The sequence below is a fragment of the Mastigoproctus giganteus genome, chromosome 14 (genome assembly GCF_048544385.1).
Source record: "Mastigoproctus giganteus isolate SK-2022 chromosome 14, ASM4854438v1, whole genome shotgun sequence".
Taxonomy (NCBI): Eukaryota; Metazoa; Arthropoda; class Arachnida; order Uropygi; family Thelyphonidae; genus Mastigoproctus; species Mastigoproctus giganteus.
The window spans coordinates 105,991,753-106,010,527 of record NC_143588.1 but is presented as its reverse complement, the minus strand read 5'-3'; the positions used below and the strand labels follow the sequence as shown (position 1 = coordinate 106,010,527).

Genomic DNA, 18,775 nt, shown 5'->3' with positions numbered 1-18,775 from the left:
ATATCATACAATCATTGTTTGTGATAATTGCAAGCCTCAGGGGTGCTCTTACGAAGAAAGTCTTAAGTTTTGCAAATTACAGTGTCTGGAGACTAGGCACCAGCGGGGTGATCTGATAGGTGTATAAAGCCTTGAATGGTTTTAGCATGCTCAATGCTGATGGGATTCTTCCTCTTGCTCAGAATAATCACCTGAGAGGGCATAAATTCAAATTGAGGAAAGACAGAAGTAGGATAGACGTGAGGAAATTTGCCTTTAGCCAGCGGGTGGTTGGTTGGTGGAACAGACTTCCATCCCTTGTCGTGGAAGTTGATAGCCTAAATAAGTTTAAGGCTCAGCTGGACAGGTATTTCGAACGAACAGAGGGGTGAAGTGGAAGTGGTTATTTTTTATTTATTTATTATTATTTTTTTTTTTTTTTTGGCTGATGCTGCATAAGCTTGCTTTCTTGCATCAAATGCCTCTACTAATGCTAAAATGCCAATGCTAATGCCGATTAGATATCTATGTTTCATAAATTTGAACCAAATTCACAGTACATCACACTAATGCTAGTTATTGCATCTGATATTAAAAACATGCTAAATCTCACACTTGCAAGCCCTAGTAATAATAGATATTGTCTTTCTTTTACAAATACAGTCAGTCCTCGTATAGCCCGATAGTTGTGTTCCTAGAAACCCTCGTGCAATATAAACAACAGGCCCAATGGGCAAAATTGGGTTAGGTGCCAACCACCCAAGATTGAACACACATTTGTAACCAAAACATTACCAAACACAATAAATGCTTTTGCTTCTATCATAAGCTGTTTTTTGTTTGATTTTCTATCCAAACAGATGACAGCTGTTCCATCTCTTCCAATTCTTTGTGTCTTAATCTAATGCATTTTAATTGCACTTTGAGTTGTTCTTGCTATGAAAGTTTTTATTTTCTCTTCATTCTTTGCAATTCTCGGCGTTGCCTCATTTAGGCCTGTAGCACATGCAATATCACATGGTCTTTCATTTCGCTCAGTGTTTCACAATTTCATATTTTTTTCTCTATCGACAGAGGCAGACTGGCCATAAGCCTTACCAGGGGAAACCACGGTGGGTCGGAGGCCGGTGTGATTTTGCCCCTAAACGCTAGTATGAGGCCACTACAGATTTTCCCGGGTAAGAATTTTTGACCCAGTCCGCCTCTGTTTATCGATATTGCTTTTCTTTTTCTCTCTGAATCTGTAGTGTGCTCACCAGGAAGCTTCCTTTTCACACCTTTTAAGTATTTTATTCATTTTTAAGGAATAAAGCGCAATTACAAAATGAGGAGGCACACTTGATACACATAAACAAAGCTGTGAGCGTGTAGCAACTGAATAAACAACACCGTAAAGGCAGAGACGCTATGAACACCTCACTAGCTCACATTTTACTAAAGCACATTTCTGTGGGTTACCACCATAAAACAATAAAAACAATTTCCAGTTGCATTCCTGCCAGTGGAATCTGTTATAAACTGGTAGTAAACTCAATCTAATTGCATTTGCGATAATACCGATAGCTGGAATTGTGTGGGTTTTTACGTTATTATGGTGAAATGTGTTTCCCCTTCACTGATATAAAAAACATAAATACATTTTCAGAATCTTCTCTTCATTCCTATCGTGTTGCGTTTGGTTGGGGTGATTCTGTGTTCGACTGCCATTTTTTGTAAACACAAAGGTGAATCGTGCATAAGCGAATTCGGTTCGTGTTATATAAGATATCCTTCCCCTATTTATAAATCGTGTATGACCTAATTCGTGTGTTTATATTGCATTCTTTCTGAATGCCCGAGGACATTTTAAAGAAATACACATCCATTTTTTTATCTCATCTTGTGCTTTAACTGCGAAATAATATGTGGGGTAATTTTTTCCCCATATCACCAACAACGTTGACTAAAGGAGCATCACTACTCCAAGGTTAAGTAGTGAATTAGTTAAAATTCCATTTCAGTGCCCAAAATATGAACAATTTAAATTTGTAATTCCACTGAAAAAAGAAACTTGGTGAGTTTCTTAATAGGGAACCAAACAGTTCAAAGGTAAATTGTTTAATTTATCCATTTTGTAAGCAAAACAATATATGTATTTATTATTACTTATTAATGTATATCTCGCCGGTACTCACAATTGATATTACTGAGGCAGCTAACTGGGCAATCACCCACTTTCACCCTTCAGCTCACCATATCGCCATCGGGGATTTCAACCTCACTCCACAGCTCACTGCTCACAAGAAGATTCTTGTTGACTACGTGAAGTCAGCAAATATACACCTAATCGATCACTGCCCTACTAGAGGAGAAAACTACCTTGACTTGCTATTTTCTTCCTTAGCATGTATGATTGAAGAACCACCTGAGACGCACTACAAATCGGATCACGACCCTATCTACACAAAATTAATTCGGGGACCACCTGCCCGAAAAAACGTTCAAACCACAGTCATTGTCAGCCCCAAGCTTCCTAACATCCAAAAATGCCTGCAAGCTGCCACTCTTATACCTTGGCATATCCTTGAAACGTGTGACGTCTCACTTGCGGTAATACTATTGACAAACTGGGTAAACACCATTGCACAATATTCCGCATCAAAGAAGATAAGGATCTCATCTTACTCCAAAGCCTGGTGGAATCCAACTGTACACATGGCCTTCCCGTTAAAGCAGCAGCTACACCAGATCTGGAAAAAAACTCAACAGACTTCCGATCAGATATCTTATTCAAGAGCACAAGCGCAATTTAATAGGGAGAAATCACGAGCAATAACAGCATACCTGGGGGCCCAACTTCAAAAAGGGAAAATCCCATACTGCTTCAGGTCCCATAGCTTTCATAGTCAACTGGACCCAACTTGATGGTTAGATCATATTACCAGATTCAATACACGTGCAGATCAATTAAACTCTATGTCCCGACAATGAATTACAACAAGACATCTTGCATTCCATCACCATCTCTACACACCAGCTGATGGCAGCGATAAACTCCCTTCCAGTGACAGCAACCGTGGGGGGCCGACAAAGTGCCACAATTCATGGTAAAATGCCTCAGTCCATTCGTCTTCCAACCGCTCAAATCCATCTTCAACGGAATTCTAACAACAAGAAATTTTCCTAAAGCCTGGAATAGCTACCTTGTCAGACCACATCCAAAAGTTCAAAATCCCACTCTACCCAGGCACTTTCGGCCAATATCTAACTCTTCACTGCTCCTGAAAATCCTGGAAAAATCTATGCTGCCCACCTTAATGAATCAGATTCTTCAAGATAGGCTGCCACAGGTCCACTACGCAATCTGAAACCGATCCACAGTGACGAACCTCCTTGCAACCATATGTAATATATTGTCCGCTTTTGAACAGCAAGAGGAACTCTCAATCACCTACCTGGATATTGAAGCTGCCTTTGATACCATCAATGTGTCGGCACTCCTCCGCTTACTGGAAGACCACTATCTAATCCAAGGTAATAACCTCTGGTTCATAGCATCACTCCTCTATGATAGGGTACTACAAGTCGATGCCTATGCACAATCGCACAAGAAGGCAATTTTTGCTGGTGTTCCGCAAGGAGGAATCCTATCTGGCTTATTATTTACAGCCATCATTGCGCCTCTTGTCCGTAACAATGAGAAAATCATCACCTATGCAGATGATATAAAAATTCTAATGCGTATTGCTGCCAACAATCACCTTGAAGCTACAGCAAGCATTAATGATCAGCGTCGCCTCTTACCTCAAACAGTATGGACTCTTGATCAACCCACAAAAAACAAAACTAATGGTGTTCTCTCTCAGACCAACCCCTACAATAATAGCCCCAACACTCGATGGAACTGTAATATCTGCCACTCCTACACATGCAGATTTGGGAATAGTATTTGACCCAAAACTCCGGTTTCATGCTTATGTAGACAAGCTCACTTCCAGAGCAGCCTCTCTCTCCGATGGCTAGCTAAACAACAACTAATTTATGTTAAGGAGCCACATGTAATTAAGAAATTCATCAGAACAGTAATCTATTCTCCACTCCTCTATGCTGCTGAAGTGTGGGCATCAGCAGCTACTACAACGAAGAAACCAATCTTCGCTGCAGAATTCTGGCTACTTAAATGGGCTAACTGGAAAGCTTGTCTCCCACCGTACAGAACTACAGCCTTAGCTACCTCATTAGGGATGTAGTGATTGCCTGATATCATTGAAATACAACGACTGATAGCTACAGTTAAAATGATCACGGGTCAGATCTCAACACCTTCCATTTGGGATTCGCGTTACTGGTGAATACCCAAGCCAGAACTTCGGTCAACCCTGATGCTATGCTCGAGGAATCGGAGGCTTCATATCTCAGACCGCTTCCTCCCAAATCAAATGCTACCAGAAGTACAGCACCTCGACACTGACTTGCAGAGGTTTTGCAGCAATAAAACCTACAGGAAGGGAGTGTTAGCAGCTCGCTCCAATCCCAGAATTGAATAAGAAGTTCGGGCGTTCTCCACACCATCTGCCAAGCTCTCCTGTGCCACGACAAAATTCGTTTGACAGAGAAGTGTCATTCATGTATATTATATATTTTTATTGTAAATAAAATTGTAAATAAGATATTTTTGTAAATTTTATTGTATATATAACCGTACGATGTCATTTGTAAATATAGTTAATACTGTGTAGCGTGAGGCAGTGTAATGACATGTTTACATGTTACATTTTTAATTTTACAATGTGCATTATCCATTATATATCCTGATGTGAGCATTATCTATTATCCATGTGCATTATCTATTATCTAATTATTTATTCTGATGTGAGCCCCTGGCCGTTGGCCGTGACGGGACAATTGCAACTTCACTTAAATCTATATATGTACATTGTATTCATTTAGTTGCAATAAAGATTTTCTTTCTCTTATTCAGCAAATTAGTAATATAAAGTTTTCTGTGCATACCAATTTTGATGTAGCTAATCCTATATGCCTTCAGAGAATTTTGTAAGATACTTTGCTGGACTGCCTTAACTTTTCATGTGTTTTTGCAGCCATCAGGATTTCAAATGCTTTGATAAAGCAATGTTATTAAGAAGAAGAACTATTGCACACAAAAGACACACGCCCCTGACTTGTAGCCCTTCACGGCTACAAGTCGGGTTTACAGTAAAGGCTAATACAATCAAGGATAAGATGGGAGAAAAAAAACAATATTATTACTAATTATAAGAGTGTAGGATTTAAACATTGGAGAAACCAAATTGCAAATTTACATATGAAAATATATACACAACAGCACGTTATAAAGTTAAATTATTCTCTAGGGAGCAGTCCTTTTACAGTGCTGGAGTCATATGAGCCGGCGCAGAAAGTTAGAACAATGCAGTGAGGGATCCATGGCAGTGATGGACAGGTCCTCGGGAGCAGGTTCTAATGTCCTGTGACGTGATCCTGAGAAGGAAGTCGATGGAGTAAGTTCTGCCTATATTTTTTATCCAATACGAACTTGTAGAGGTCACCATTCAGGGAGTGTATGTACTGCAGCATTTGCACAGGTAAGAACCGATCAGATAACTTTAACCACTTTGGGGTGGCCTTGAAGGACTGGATTGGCCCAAAGGTTTGGTACTGGGATTCTCAATTCATAGTTAGCCCAGAAGTCTGGTTCCATAATAATGCCAACCATCATTTTCACAGCAATGACAAATCTTCTCTCCTGGATAATGGCAAGAAGACATCTGATGTTTAGAGCTGCCTCCATCTTGGTGCAGGGGAAGCCTTTTGAACTAGAACAGTCTGAACTTGATTATTCTCTCCCCAAAGACTAAATTGGGAGTGCATCACTTGATACATCACTATGTACTTTAACCCTGATGAGACTGCAAGTTTTCTCACAGAAATCATTGGACGTTTGAAGGATGTTCAATCATTTATTCGATGATTCAGTTTTATGTAGAAAACCATGCAGTTTTAAATTGGGCAAACTTCTTGCATTTGGCACACAGAAAAAAAGCATTAGCATTAGTAGCGGCATATGATACAAGAAAGCAAGCTTATGCAGCATCAGCCAAAAAAAAAAAAAAAAACACCTTTCATTTCACCCCTCCGTCCGTTCCAAAAACCTGTCCAGCTCAGTCTTAAATTTATTTAGACTATCAACTTCCACAACAAAGGATGGAAGTCTGTTCCACCAACCCAACTACCTGCTGGCTAAAGGCAAACTTCCGCACATCTATCCTACATCTGTCTTTCCTCAATTTGAATTTATGCCCTCTCAGGTGATTATTCTGAGCAAGAGGAAGAATTCCATCAGCATTGAGCATGCTAAAACCATTTAAGGCTTTATACACCTCAATTAGATCACCTCACAGGTGTCTAATCTCCAGACACTGTAATTTGCAAAACTTAAGCCTTTCTTCATAAGATAAGAGCAACCCTTTATTCACTAATCTTGTTGCTTTTCTCTGTACTTGTTCCGACAGCTCTACATCCTTCTTAAAATGAGGCCCCCAGAACTGTATGCAGTACTCAAGGTGTGGCCTAACCATTGCCTTATACAAGTGGATAATCACGTTATCCCTGCTAGAATAATTCCTGTATATCATTGACAAGACACCACGAGCTACTATTGCAGACAGTCTGCACTGCTCAGAAAATTTCATATCTGCCTGCACAATCACCCCCAGGTCCTTTTCGTTCTCTACCACTGTCAGTGTAGTACCACAGAGTTGATAGATTACTCTGTGGTTACTGCTTCCCAATTGTAGTACTTTACATTTGTCAATGTTAAACTTCATTTGCCAACTCTCAGCCCATCTGCTCAACTTTTCTAGATCCTTTTGCAGCAGTGTGCTGTCATTTGTGTCCTTAACAACCCTGCCAACCTTTGTATAGTCTGCAAACTTGAACATTAAGCTTGATATACCATCATCAGTATCATTTATAAATATAGAAAACAACAATGGACCCAACACTAAACCCTGAGGGACTCCACTAATAACATTAGTCCGCGATGAGCGTGTCCATTGATTACCACACTCTGGCTTCTCCCACTCAACAATCCCTTTATCCATAGCAGTTAAATTTTTATATATTATCTGGTCTTGGTGCATTATAACCTTTGTAGCTAATGTGCCAATAAAATCCAAACCAAATCCATAGCAGCAATTTGCCTCCAATGCCACACTGCTCCAATTTGTTCAGCAGTCTTCCATGTGCAACAGTATCAAAAGCCTTTCTAAGATCTAAATATATGATATCAAAGTTATTCCCTGCATCCAGTTCCTTTGTGACTACATCATAGCATCCAATCAAATTGGTCAGGCAACACTTTCCGTTAACAAAACCATGCTGTGTCCAAGCTGTAACTGAAGTCTTGTCTAGATGATCCTGCAGAGTTTCCATTAATTTTTCTGGAACAGAAGTTAAACTAACAGGTCTATAATTACTTGTCGCCCTTTGATCATCCTTTGTGAATTGGGGTCACATTTGCACATCTCCAGTCCATGGGTACCTCCCTCTGAGTCCAAAGAAGCTCTCATAATTGTGGCTAACGGTTTGCTTACTTCCTTTGCTGCCTCCTATAATATAACTGGATAGATCCCATCCACCCCGGGTGTCTTTTTTATGTTTATCTTCAACAATTTCTCTTCTACTTTCCTCTCAGTTATTACAAAATCATCTAGCTCACTGCCAGGGTTTAATTGTGGTAACTAGGTAGCTTTAACGTATAATTATATAGCGTAATACGCATCACTGCATTTAGAATTCTATTAGATAGCGTAGTATTGACAATTATTTAACTAAATTTGTTGATCTTATTAATTTAAAATATGCCTCGGACTAGAGCAGCAAAGCAACAATCACAAAGTGGCAGGAGTGCTGCGACTCAGGGGGGTGGGCAATTCTGCAACCAACACAGCCTTAAAAAATGTGCAACTTGTGAAATGTTTGCTGAACTCTGGAACAGAACATGATCTTGCCAAGGAGGATGTCTTTGTGTGCGTGTGCGCCAGGTGCAGAGAGTATCTAGAAATTAGGCATCAACTTAGCGTTCTACTGGAAGTCTTTGAGAGCTTGAGGTGTAGGGTAGATGCCCTCGAAGAAATTAATATGAGGTGCCCGTAAAGCTCTCAGCTGCCCAACCCAACTCAACGCCAGAGCTCACTCCTGGGCATCAGGCAACACTGCGGCATAAACCAAGGCAGAAAGTGCTGGCCCCAAAGGAACTAGTTATTGTTGGTGACTCTATTGTCAGGGAGACGGGGGAATATATTGTGTAAAAAGGATAGATGGAACGGGACCAGGGTATGTCTGCCAGGGGCAAAATTTGATGACGTAAAGCATATATGAAAATGAACAATCGGAAAGCCCCGAGGGAAGATGAAGTTACTGTAGTATTGTTAAAATTGGAAGGAAGAGACATAACACAAAAACTGGCTAGGCTCTTCACAAAGTGCATTAGAAAAGGTGTGATGCCTAAGCAGTGGAATAATGCAATCATAGTTTTGCTGCATAAGAAAGGAGATAAATCAGAAATTGGAAATTATAGACCAATTAGCTTGTTATCCCATATCTACAAGTTGTTCACAAGGGTCATTACTAACAGATTAGAAAGAATACTTGATGAGAATCAACCGAAAGAGCAAGCTGTCTTTAGGACAGGATTCTCAACTATGGATCACCTTCACGTAATATCACAGCTAATGGAGAAAGCAAATGAATATAAAACACCATTATGCCTGGCATTTGTGGATTATGAAAAGGCATTTGACTCCATACAGCATAAGGCAATGTTTCGGGCACTGGAAAGACAAGGCATAGATACTCCATATATTATGATTTGGAAGAAAATATATGAGAGTGCTACATCCTTTATTAGACTACACAAAGACAGTAGCAAATTTAAAATCGAGAAAGGAGTTCGACAAGGAGACACAATATTTCCGAAGCTGTTTATTGCTGCCCTTGAGGAAGCTTTCAGAAGATTAGACTGGTCGCAGAAAGGAGTTAATGTGAACGGAGAGTACTTAAACCATTTATGATTTGCAGATGACATTGTGGTCATAAGCCACGATCCCAAAGAATTAGAGGAAAATCTTAATCAGTTATGCACAGTTAGTAAGGATTTTGGACTAAAGATGAATATGGCTAAAACAAAAGTAATGATGAACAAGTATGCCACGGAAAGGGAAATAATGATTGAAGGAGCAGTAATTGAAAAGGTGGAGTCATATACTTATCTGGGACAAGTTATTAGCTGTAATAATGATAAATGGCTGGAAGTCAAGAGAAGAATAAATTTTGGATGGATAGCATTCAGGAAATATAGTCACATACTGAAGAGCAATATCCCAGTTTGTCTGAAACGTAAAATAATAAATCAATGTATACTCCCCACCATGACTTATGGAAGTGAAACTTGGGCACTCACCAAAAGAATGGAAGAGAAGCTGACAACTACACAGCGAAGAATGGAACGAATTATATTGGGAATCAGAGTGTTACATAAGAGAAACACATGGATTAGGCAGCAAACTCAAGTAAAGGACATTCTTATCAAAACTAAAGAACTAAAATGGTCTTGGGCAGGACACATAGCTCGAAGACATGATGACAGATGGACTAAGAAAATAACAGAATGGTACCCAAGAGGAGCTAGAAGAAAACCTGGAAGACAAAGGCGGAGATGGATAGATGAAATTCACGAGTTTTTGGGTAGTTAATGGATGGCCAGTGCTCAAAACAGAAGGAACTGGAAAGTTGCTGGAGAGGCCTTCATCCTGCAGTGGATTGAAAATGGCTGATGATGATGATGAAAGCATATATCACCTTTTAAGGGCATAAAAGGTGATATTGTTGTACACATTAGCACCAATGACATTAAGAGTAGGAGATTGCAGATTTACTTAACAAATACAGGTCAGTGTTGCAAAAAAGTCGCGAGTCAGGGTTAAATTTGAAAGTGTCTGCAATTCTGCCCAGAAAAGATAGGAGGGAATACATTATGAGAGTCTTGTCAATCAATTCGGCCCTGGAAAGATTGTGCAAGGCTCAAGTGGTAGAATTTTTTTCAGCGTGGTCTGTGCTTGTTAACAGGAGTGACTGCTTCTACAGGGATGGGATATGCTTAAATAGAAAGGGTGCAAGAATATTTGCTGATGCTATCGAGGCAGTGTTAGGTGGGTCGAAAAACTGTTACTTGGGGGGGTTCACAGACTAAATGGTTAAAAGTAGAGGCAGGCAGAGGCGATTCTTGCACAACTTCTATTAGAATAAGTAGCAACCTGGAGCAAGGAGTGCTGGAGGTTTCAGGGACTGATGGCAGTGATCGTGAAACAGGTGGGTATATGGGATTGTGTTAGGGTGACTAAGAATAGGTGCTAGAAGTATAGTAAATAAATTTGATGAATTTGAAGTGTTGGTCAAGACACTAAATGCGGATATTGTTGGGATATAAGAGACGTGTCACACAGATATAAGAAATGCAGAACTGGAATTTGGGGAGTACAATGTGTACAGACAGGATAGTGTCTGTACTGGAACTTGTGGGTTGGTCACTCACACACTAGTAAGACTTTTTGGGTTTATTGGATGATTGTTTTCTGTAGCAGCATGTTTGAGAGGCAACCAAAGAGGTTAATACTCTTGATTTGATTATCAGCAGTGATCATTTGTGTATTAAGAATTTGCGGAGAAATGAACGACTAGGTGACAGTGATTGCAGTGTACTGATGTGGGATTTACTTAAAGATATAATTACCATCAGGGGTAAAGAAAAGGGTTTTTGCTTCTGTAAAGATGAGTACAGTGGTCTTAGACAGTTTTTAAATTCTGTAGAGTGGGATCAACTGACAATGTTACCAACAGTAAATTCTAAGTGGGAAGCATTCAAGGAATTAATCGTGGATGGTACTAAAAGTTTCATACCTAGTAAGAAATATTGCTTGAGGTTTAGGCCTAAATGGTTATCAAATGAACTAATGAGACTTGTGACAGAGAAGAAAAATGCATGGGATGCATATAAATTATCAAGCGACACAGAAGCCTATAGCCGATATAAGCTAGTCTGTAATGAGGTCACAAAGGAGGTTAGGCAGGCGAAGGCAGATTACGAGAAATCTCTGGCAAAAGATGCTAAGTAAAACAGCAAGGATTTCTTTACTTATATAAACTCTAAAAGGAAGTGGAGAATCTGATTGATCCTCTTGATATCGATGGTTCCACTGTTGATGATTCTGCTCAGATAGCAAACAAACTGAATGAGTATTTTGCATCTACATTCATACATGAGGAGTTATTCTGGTTTGAAAATGGCAGAAGGTTAACAAATTGTAACAGGGTGCTTAATGATTTTGTAATAACTGAAAGCAAAGTGGAGGAGAAATTATTGAAGTTAAACATAAGAAAGGCACCTGAGGTGGATGGGACTATCCAGTTATATTAAAGGTGGCGGCAAAGCAACTAAGCAAACCCTTAGCTATAATTATGAGAGCATCCTTGGACTCGGGAGGTCCCCACGAACTGGAGACGTGAAAATGTACCCCAAATTCACAAAGGCGGATCGAAGGGTGACACGAGTAATTACAGGCCAGTTAGTGTAACTTTTGTTTCTGGTAAAATATTGGAGTCACTAGTTAAAGATGCATTGCAGAATCATCTAGACAAGACTGCAGCAATAATTCAGACACGGCATGGGTTTGTTAAGGGAAAGTCTTGTCTGACAAATTTGATAGGATATTATGATGTGGTAACAAAGGAACTGGATGCAAAAAATAATTTTGATATCCTATATTTGGATTTCAGGAAAGCTTTTGACACTGTTGTGCATGGAAGTCTAATGTACAAATTAGAGCAGAATGGTATTAAGAGTAAGTTACTACAATGGATAAAAGGATGGTTGAGTGGGAGAGGACAGAGGGTGGTAATTAATGGGTGCTGCTCTTTGTGGACTAATGTTATTAGTGGAGTCCTGCAGGATTCGGTGTTGGGTCCTCTGTTGTTTTGTATGTTTATCAATGATATTGATGAAGGTATATCAGGCTTATTGTCAAAGTTTCCAGATGATACAAAGGTTGGCAGGGTTGTTAATGACAGTAATGGCAGTGTACTACTGCAACAGGATCTAGAAAATTTGGGCAGATGGGCTAAGAAGTGGCAACTGAAGTTTAACCTTGACAAATGCAAAGTACTGCATATGGTTAGAAGTAACCCTACAGAAATGTACCAACTGTGTGGTACTACACTTAAGGTGGTAGAAAATGAAAACGATCTGGGAGTAATTGTGCAGTCAGATATGAAGTTTTCTGAGCAATGCACACAGGCTGCCAGGGCAACCTGTCATGGGGTTTTGTCAATGATATATAGAAATTTTGCTAGCAGGGAAAAGGAGGTGATTGTCCCTCTGTATAAGGCAATGGTCAGGCCATGCCTTGAATACTGCGTACAGGTCTGGAGACCTCATTTTAGGAAAGATGTAGATTTGCTTGAGCGTGTACAGAGAAGGGCAATAAGATTGGTGAGGGGAATGAAGGGATCCTCTTACAAAGAGAGGCTTAAGTTCTGCAAATTGCAGTGGCTGGAGACTAGGTACCTGCACGGTGATCTGATTGAGGTGTATCAGGCCTTGAATGGGTTGAGCATGCTGAATTCTGACGGGATCCTTCCACTTGTTCAGATTACAAACCTAAGGGGACACAAATTCAAATTTAGAAAAGACATATGTAGAATCGATGTGCGGAAATTTGCCTTTAGCCAGCGGGTGGTTATTTGCTGGAACAAACTTCCATCTGTCATTGTGGAAGTTGATAGGTTAAATAAATTTAAGGAGGAACTAGACAGGCATTTGGAGGGAATGGTGTGCCACCTGAGCAGGATCATCAACAGTTGAACCATCAATAATCAGTGGACCAATCTGATTCATCCATTTCCTTCTAGAGTTTACATAAGTAATGAACTCTTTTCTGTTTTTCTTTGCATGCTTTGCCAAAGATTTCTCATAATCTGCCTAATCTCCCTTGTGATTTGGTTACAGACCAGCTTATATCTATCATAGGTTTCCATGTCACCCATTAATTTATATGTATCCCATGCATTTTTCTTCTCTGCTATATGTCTCATTGGTTCATCTGACATCCATTTAGGTCTTAAACCTTGAACAGTATTTCTTAGTTGGTATGTAAAGCCTAGTAGCTTCCAAGATAAATTCTTTGAATGCTTCCCATTTTGAATTTGCTGTTGGTAGCATCATCAGTTGGTCTCAGTATAGAATTTAAATACTGTCTCAGACCACCGTAGTCACAATTACAAAAGCAAAAACCCTTCCTTTTACCCTTAATGGTAGTTATCTCTTTGAGTAAATTCCACTTCAGCACACTGTGATCACTGTCACTAGTGGTTCCTTTATCTGCAGATTCTTAATGCATGAAGAATCACTACCGATAATCAGATCAAGAGTATTACTCCCTCTAGTTGCCTCCCGAACATGTTGATGTACAAAACAATCATCTAATAATTCCACAACAGCCTTGCTAATGTGTGAGTGATCAATCCACAAATTCCAGTCAATATCTGGGAAATTAAAATCCCCCATTATAAGATTCTCTGATTTACTGGCCCACTCTATTTCCCCGTACAGTTTCTTATTATACTCATCAGAGTCATTAGGCTTATAATACGCTGCTACTCTTAATTTTGATCTCCCAATGCTTATGTCACACCAAACTGACTTGACACTGCACTGTCCAGCGATGTCGACTGGCTTCACTTCCTTGGATTTTGTGTTTCTTAACTAATAGCATAACCCCTCCTCCCTTTCTATCCTTTCTGTAGATGTTGTACTCCGCAAATTCCAGTTCTGCCTTCCTTATATCTGTGTGACACCACGTCTCTGATATCCCAACGATATCCGCCTTTGATGCTTTGAGGAATATCCCAAATTCATCAAATTTATTTACCAAACTCCTAACCTTGGTGTACATGCACCTGTTCCACCTGTTCTTTTTCTTAGCTGCCCTAACACAACCCATGTGTTTACTTGTACTGGAATGACTCCCACCAGTCTCTGAAATATCCTGCATCTTGTTTTCCAGGCTACTGCTCATTCCAATAGAAGCAGTGCAAGAATCACTTTCACCTTTGCCAGTGGCTACTGTTAATCTATTAGTCCTTGTATCCCCCCCAAGCTAGCAGTTCTCCGACCCACCTAACCTCGATAGCATCAGCAAATATTCTTGCACCCTTTATATTTAAGCGTATCCCATCCCTGTAGAAGCAGTCCCTTCTGTTAACAAGTACAGACCAGGCTGAAAAAAATTCTACCCCTTGAGCCTTGCACAATCTTTCCAGGGCTGAATTGATTGACAAGGCTCTCATCATATACTCTCTCCTATCGTGTCTGTGCAGAATTGTAGATTCTTTCAAATTCAACCCTTATTCAAGGCTTTTTTTCAACGGTGACCTGTACTTGTTAAGTAATTCTGCCGGTCTTCTACATACCATGCTGTCAGGAAATGTTTCACAACCCATTTCTGGCTGTTGTATTTTTAATGACAGTTGAACTTTTGAACTCTTATAATCTTGGTAGTCAGAGTATGAAAAGAGGTTTGAGATGTATTCTTAATTAAATTCATGAAGAGTAATACTTTTTACATTTTAATACAATGCATATTACTTATTGTGATCACAGTTAATGTTATCACTTTTATGAGGTCCCAATCAGATGTATATTAATACATAGAAAAAAAAAGTCATTTACTGTAATCAGCACTTCAGTTTGTTACCACTTTTTTCGTGATATTGCAGTTCATGCACCTTCAATGGAACTAGTTATATAACATTCAGATTTGTTCTTGAACTTCAATATGGTGTTTGGTAATTAATGATGTTGCTTCATATACAGTTCGTCAGGTTGGTTTTGTTCTTGAACTTCAATATGGTGTTTGGTAGTTAATGATGTTGCTTCATATACAGTTCGTCAGGTTGGTTTTGTTACTCCATGAAAGAAAGTATTGTATCTCTTCTAACAATCACTGTTTTACAGTAGAACATTAACCGTTTTATTGATTTTAATATTTTCTTTATTATTTTTAATGGTTTGTATGGATTTCCAGAAACATTCACAGTTTCATTTTTATTGATCCTTTCTTCAAAGAAGTAATAGTAGACAATCAAATGAAAATATGTTATATTGCTTGATTTTCATATTTTCTTTGTCATTTCCAACTTTTTACATGCACATTTCTGCATTAATAATCAATACTGAACAACTGCATTTTTTTACCATTGGTTATTTTTTTCTCTTTAGCAGGGTCCTGAAGTGATCACAATAGGTGGTATCCACTGTATTGGCAATTACAAGAATTTGATGTTACATCTTACTGGCAAATTTTTCTCTCTGAATGAAGAATTTCATGATACACTGTAAGCTTATTTGTAGCCTGAATATACATTGACTGAGTTTGAACTTCAGACCCCTCTGATTTAAGAAAAAATAAATGGTGTTTCATTATTGGAATTAAGCAAGTTTTCCAAGTTACTGGATTTAAGAAGAAAATCTGTCTTTGATTGCATCTGCAAGAACAAGCACAATACAGTGCTTTAAAACATGTGAGCCGATATTTTAGAATTGGTTCAGGACCAAAAAATATTGAAGTTTCTATAAACATTAGCATTAGACAGTTATATAAACTTTTTTGTTATTTTTAGGCTCTGACTCAATCCTCAAATTGCTGCCCACATGTTTAGAAACAGTTAACCATGGCTCAGTTTTAACTAAGCCTGAAAGAATTTTTCTTTTGTGTTTAAGCACTCCTCTCACTGGTTCCTGGCGTAGTTAAATATATTCACTAATCGTCTATTCAACTGTGAATTTAAAGAAAAATTTCTGGTTAATGAAATTCTATCTTCAAGATCATAGGAGTTTATTTTGGGTAAATGGTTGCAAGAAGTTCCTGAAAACCTTGATCAAAGATAAATTTTGAATGAAGTTCGTCAATTTATAAATAACAGCTAAGATATGAACTATGTGAAACAAAGGCTTAATACTGAAAGTTGATAGTGCAGTAAGATAAATTATTTGAAATTACATTTCATGTATTCATTTGTCATTACTTTATATGGTATATTCATTCTTTTCTCTTTTTTTAGGAGGAAGGAGGTGAAAATATTTTCAAATCAATAAATGAGTGAACCTGATACCAAGAACAAAACCAGAGTTGCTTTCTGACAATGTGCATTTTAAATATTGACAACAAAAATAGGTGCTTAATTCAAAGTGAGTAATCAACAGTATAAATATGGACCATATGGCATTTGCAGTTTAAACTAGTCATGAAAATATTCTGATAGATTATAAAATATGCATGCTTACTACAAAACAGAAACACAGAATGAGTGTATATCAATTCAGCATAAAAATAACTTTCTTAAATACATAGGCATATGGAGAAAAAGAGGATAATTCAGAGAACATTTTATGTGTATAAAGATAGCAAAGCAGGAAGAAGAGCTGATAATAGTTAGAAATATGAATGGAGAACAGGGTGTAAAAAGCATTGGCATATCCTTATCAAAGAACTGTTCACACCAGGATAAACAGTTTTCCTGTGAAACATGTGGCAAGGTATTTTCACGATCAGGTGACTTGAAAAGGCACTTAGTAGTTGTTCATACTCAGGAGAAACCATTTTCTTGTAAAACATGTGGCAAGGCATTTTCACAGTCAGGTAGTCTAAAAGCACACATCTTAGTGCATACTCGGGAGAAGCCATATATTTGTGAAACTTGTGGCAAAGCATTTTCACAGTCAGGCAACCTGAAAATACACCAGCTAATTCATACTAAGGAGAAATCATTTTGTTGTGAAACATGTGGCAAGCCATTTTCAACATTAAGATGTCTGAAAGAACACTTATGGGCTCATACAAAAGAGAAAAGATTTGCTTGTGAAATATGTGGCAGGACATTTGCATATTCAAGCAACCTGAAAAAACATCTATTAGTTCATACTCAGGAGAAACCATTTCATTGTAAAATATGTGATAAGGCATTTTCACAAACAGGTCACCTGAAAAGACACCTGTCAGTTCATACTCAGGAGAAACCATTGTCTTGTCGAATATGTGACAAAAGATTTTCACAACCGGCTCACTTGAAAACTCACCTATTAGTTCATACACATGAGAAACTCTTTTCTTGTGAAATATGTGGCAGGGCATTTTCACTTCCGTGTAACCTGAAAAGACATCTATTAGTTCATACTCATGAGAAATAATTTTCTTAAAAAATGTGATGACATTTTTCAAACAAGTAGGTCCGAAAATGTTACTTTATACTCAGAAATCCTTTCCAAGTTGAACATGTAGCTAAATATTTTTGAAGTGATTTTTAGGAAGAATTCTTGTTTTTTCTATAATAGAACTTGTTCTCTTTAATATGGTAGAGAATTTTCAGAAAGATGATTTTAAAGATTATTTGAGCTGACAGCTTAGAAAGAATCCTCTTATTTAAGCATATGCATTTTTGCTGTTGTTTGACTTAAATCAAAATTAATTATGATATACTGCTGCAGTCAGTGAATATAATTTAGATTATTACTATGTATTGCAGTATTCCAGGCATTTCAGAACACTCAAGTTCCTTCTGCTGTTGAAAAGTACTTTACATTATGATAACTGCAGAGTCTGCCAGTTACATCATGTTGCACATAAAAAAAGCCAGCGAGCATGAGCACAATGATCCTATGATTAAAGCGGTCCCCTTTCAAAATCAGCCATGTGGTAGGCAAGCACTATGTGATGTCACAGAAACCATAACAAAACCAACTCCAAAAACTGCCGTTAAAGACCTGCAATGAGGTGGAAGGATGGGATCAGTGAACTTTTTGGTGTGACCATTTTGCAATGCCGCCCATATAGCACATGATCGATGCAGTTGGAGGAATTTGTTGGTGGCCACAACAGCTCCTCGGGGAATTGTGACTGGAAGAAGAAGGTGGGCACAAGAAAGGAACTTCCCCGAGAAATGGTCAGGTGATCAGTAATCGAGATTATACCTAACAGTCAGCTGGTTTCTCTTTGTTGCAAGCTGTTCTAAACAGTGAAAGGGTGGGGGGTCGGTCTGTGTGATTTTTCCTGGCTGTGATGGTAAGGTTGTTGGCAGTTCTGAACTAGCCATTTTGACCATTTCCTGTACTAAATTGGATGGTTGGAAGCATTCCTAAAAGTTGTGCCTTTGCTCTTTAGTATTGATCTGAAGTTCATCATTGTCTTATTTATTGCCAGTTCTGTTGTGTTCACTATGCAAGAGTTACCAGGATGAAAGTTTGGAAATCCTACTGACAGTTTCTCTTAACTGTTTTCTGGCAATTCTTTTGTATGTGTAGTGCTTCAAGAAAGTCCCTCCAACCTTAAATCTTTAGATCTAAAGATTTAAGGTCTCATGGTTATCTCTGAAGACCATGCTTTCTGAAGCCCAAAGTGCTGAATGTTGCACACCATTGAAAGAGGAGGGATTTTCTTAATGCATTTCATATATAAAATGAATACTGGAAACTGGCAGGATTACCATTCCTCCTCCTCATCCTGATTAACTTTCTTCCTAGTGAACACAATATCTGCATTCAGGGAGGAACAGTAGCCTACCCTGCAACCTTAACACCATAGCCAGGAAGTGTCACATTATCTGCTTCTCCACCATTCAGCATGGCTAGCAGTACGAAGGATCCAGCTGACCCCTTGGGGACTCATCTTTGCCTCAGGAAAGTTCC

The 18,775-nt window shown here is 38.6% G+C and overlaps 1 protein-coding gene across 1 annotated transcript; it reads left to right on the top strand.

Moving 5' to 3' along the window:
• Positions 1–5,343: 5,343 nt before the first annotated feature.
• Positions 5,344–17,281, top strand: LOC150075496 (uncharacterized). The gene is made up of 2 exons (XM_090388515.1): positions 5,344–5,480; positions 16,156–17,281. The coding sequence occupies exon 2, from the start codon at positions 16,484–16,486 to the stop codon at positions 17,279–17,281; it is 798 nt and encodes a 265-aa protein (XP_090244641.1). The 5' UTR covers positions 5,344–5,480; positions 16,156–16,483.
• The last annotated feature ends 1,494 nt before the right edge of the window (positions 17,282–18,775 follow it).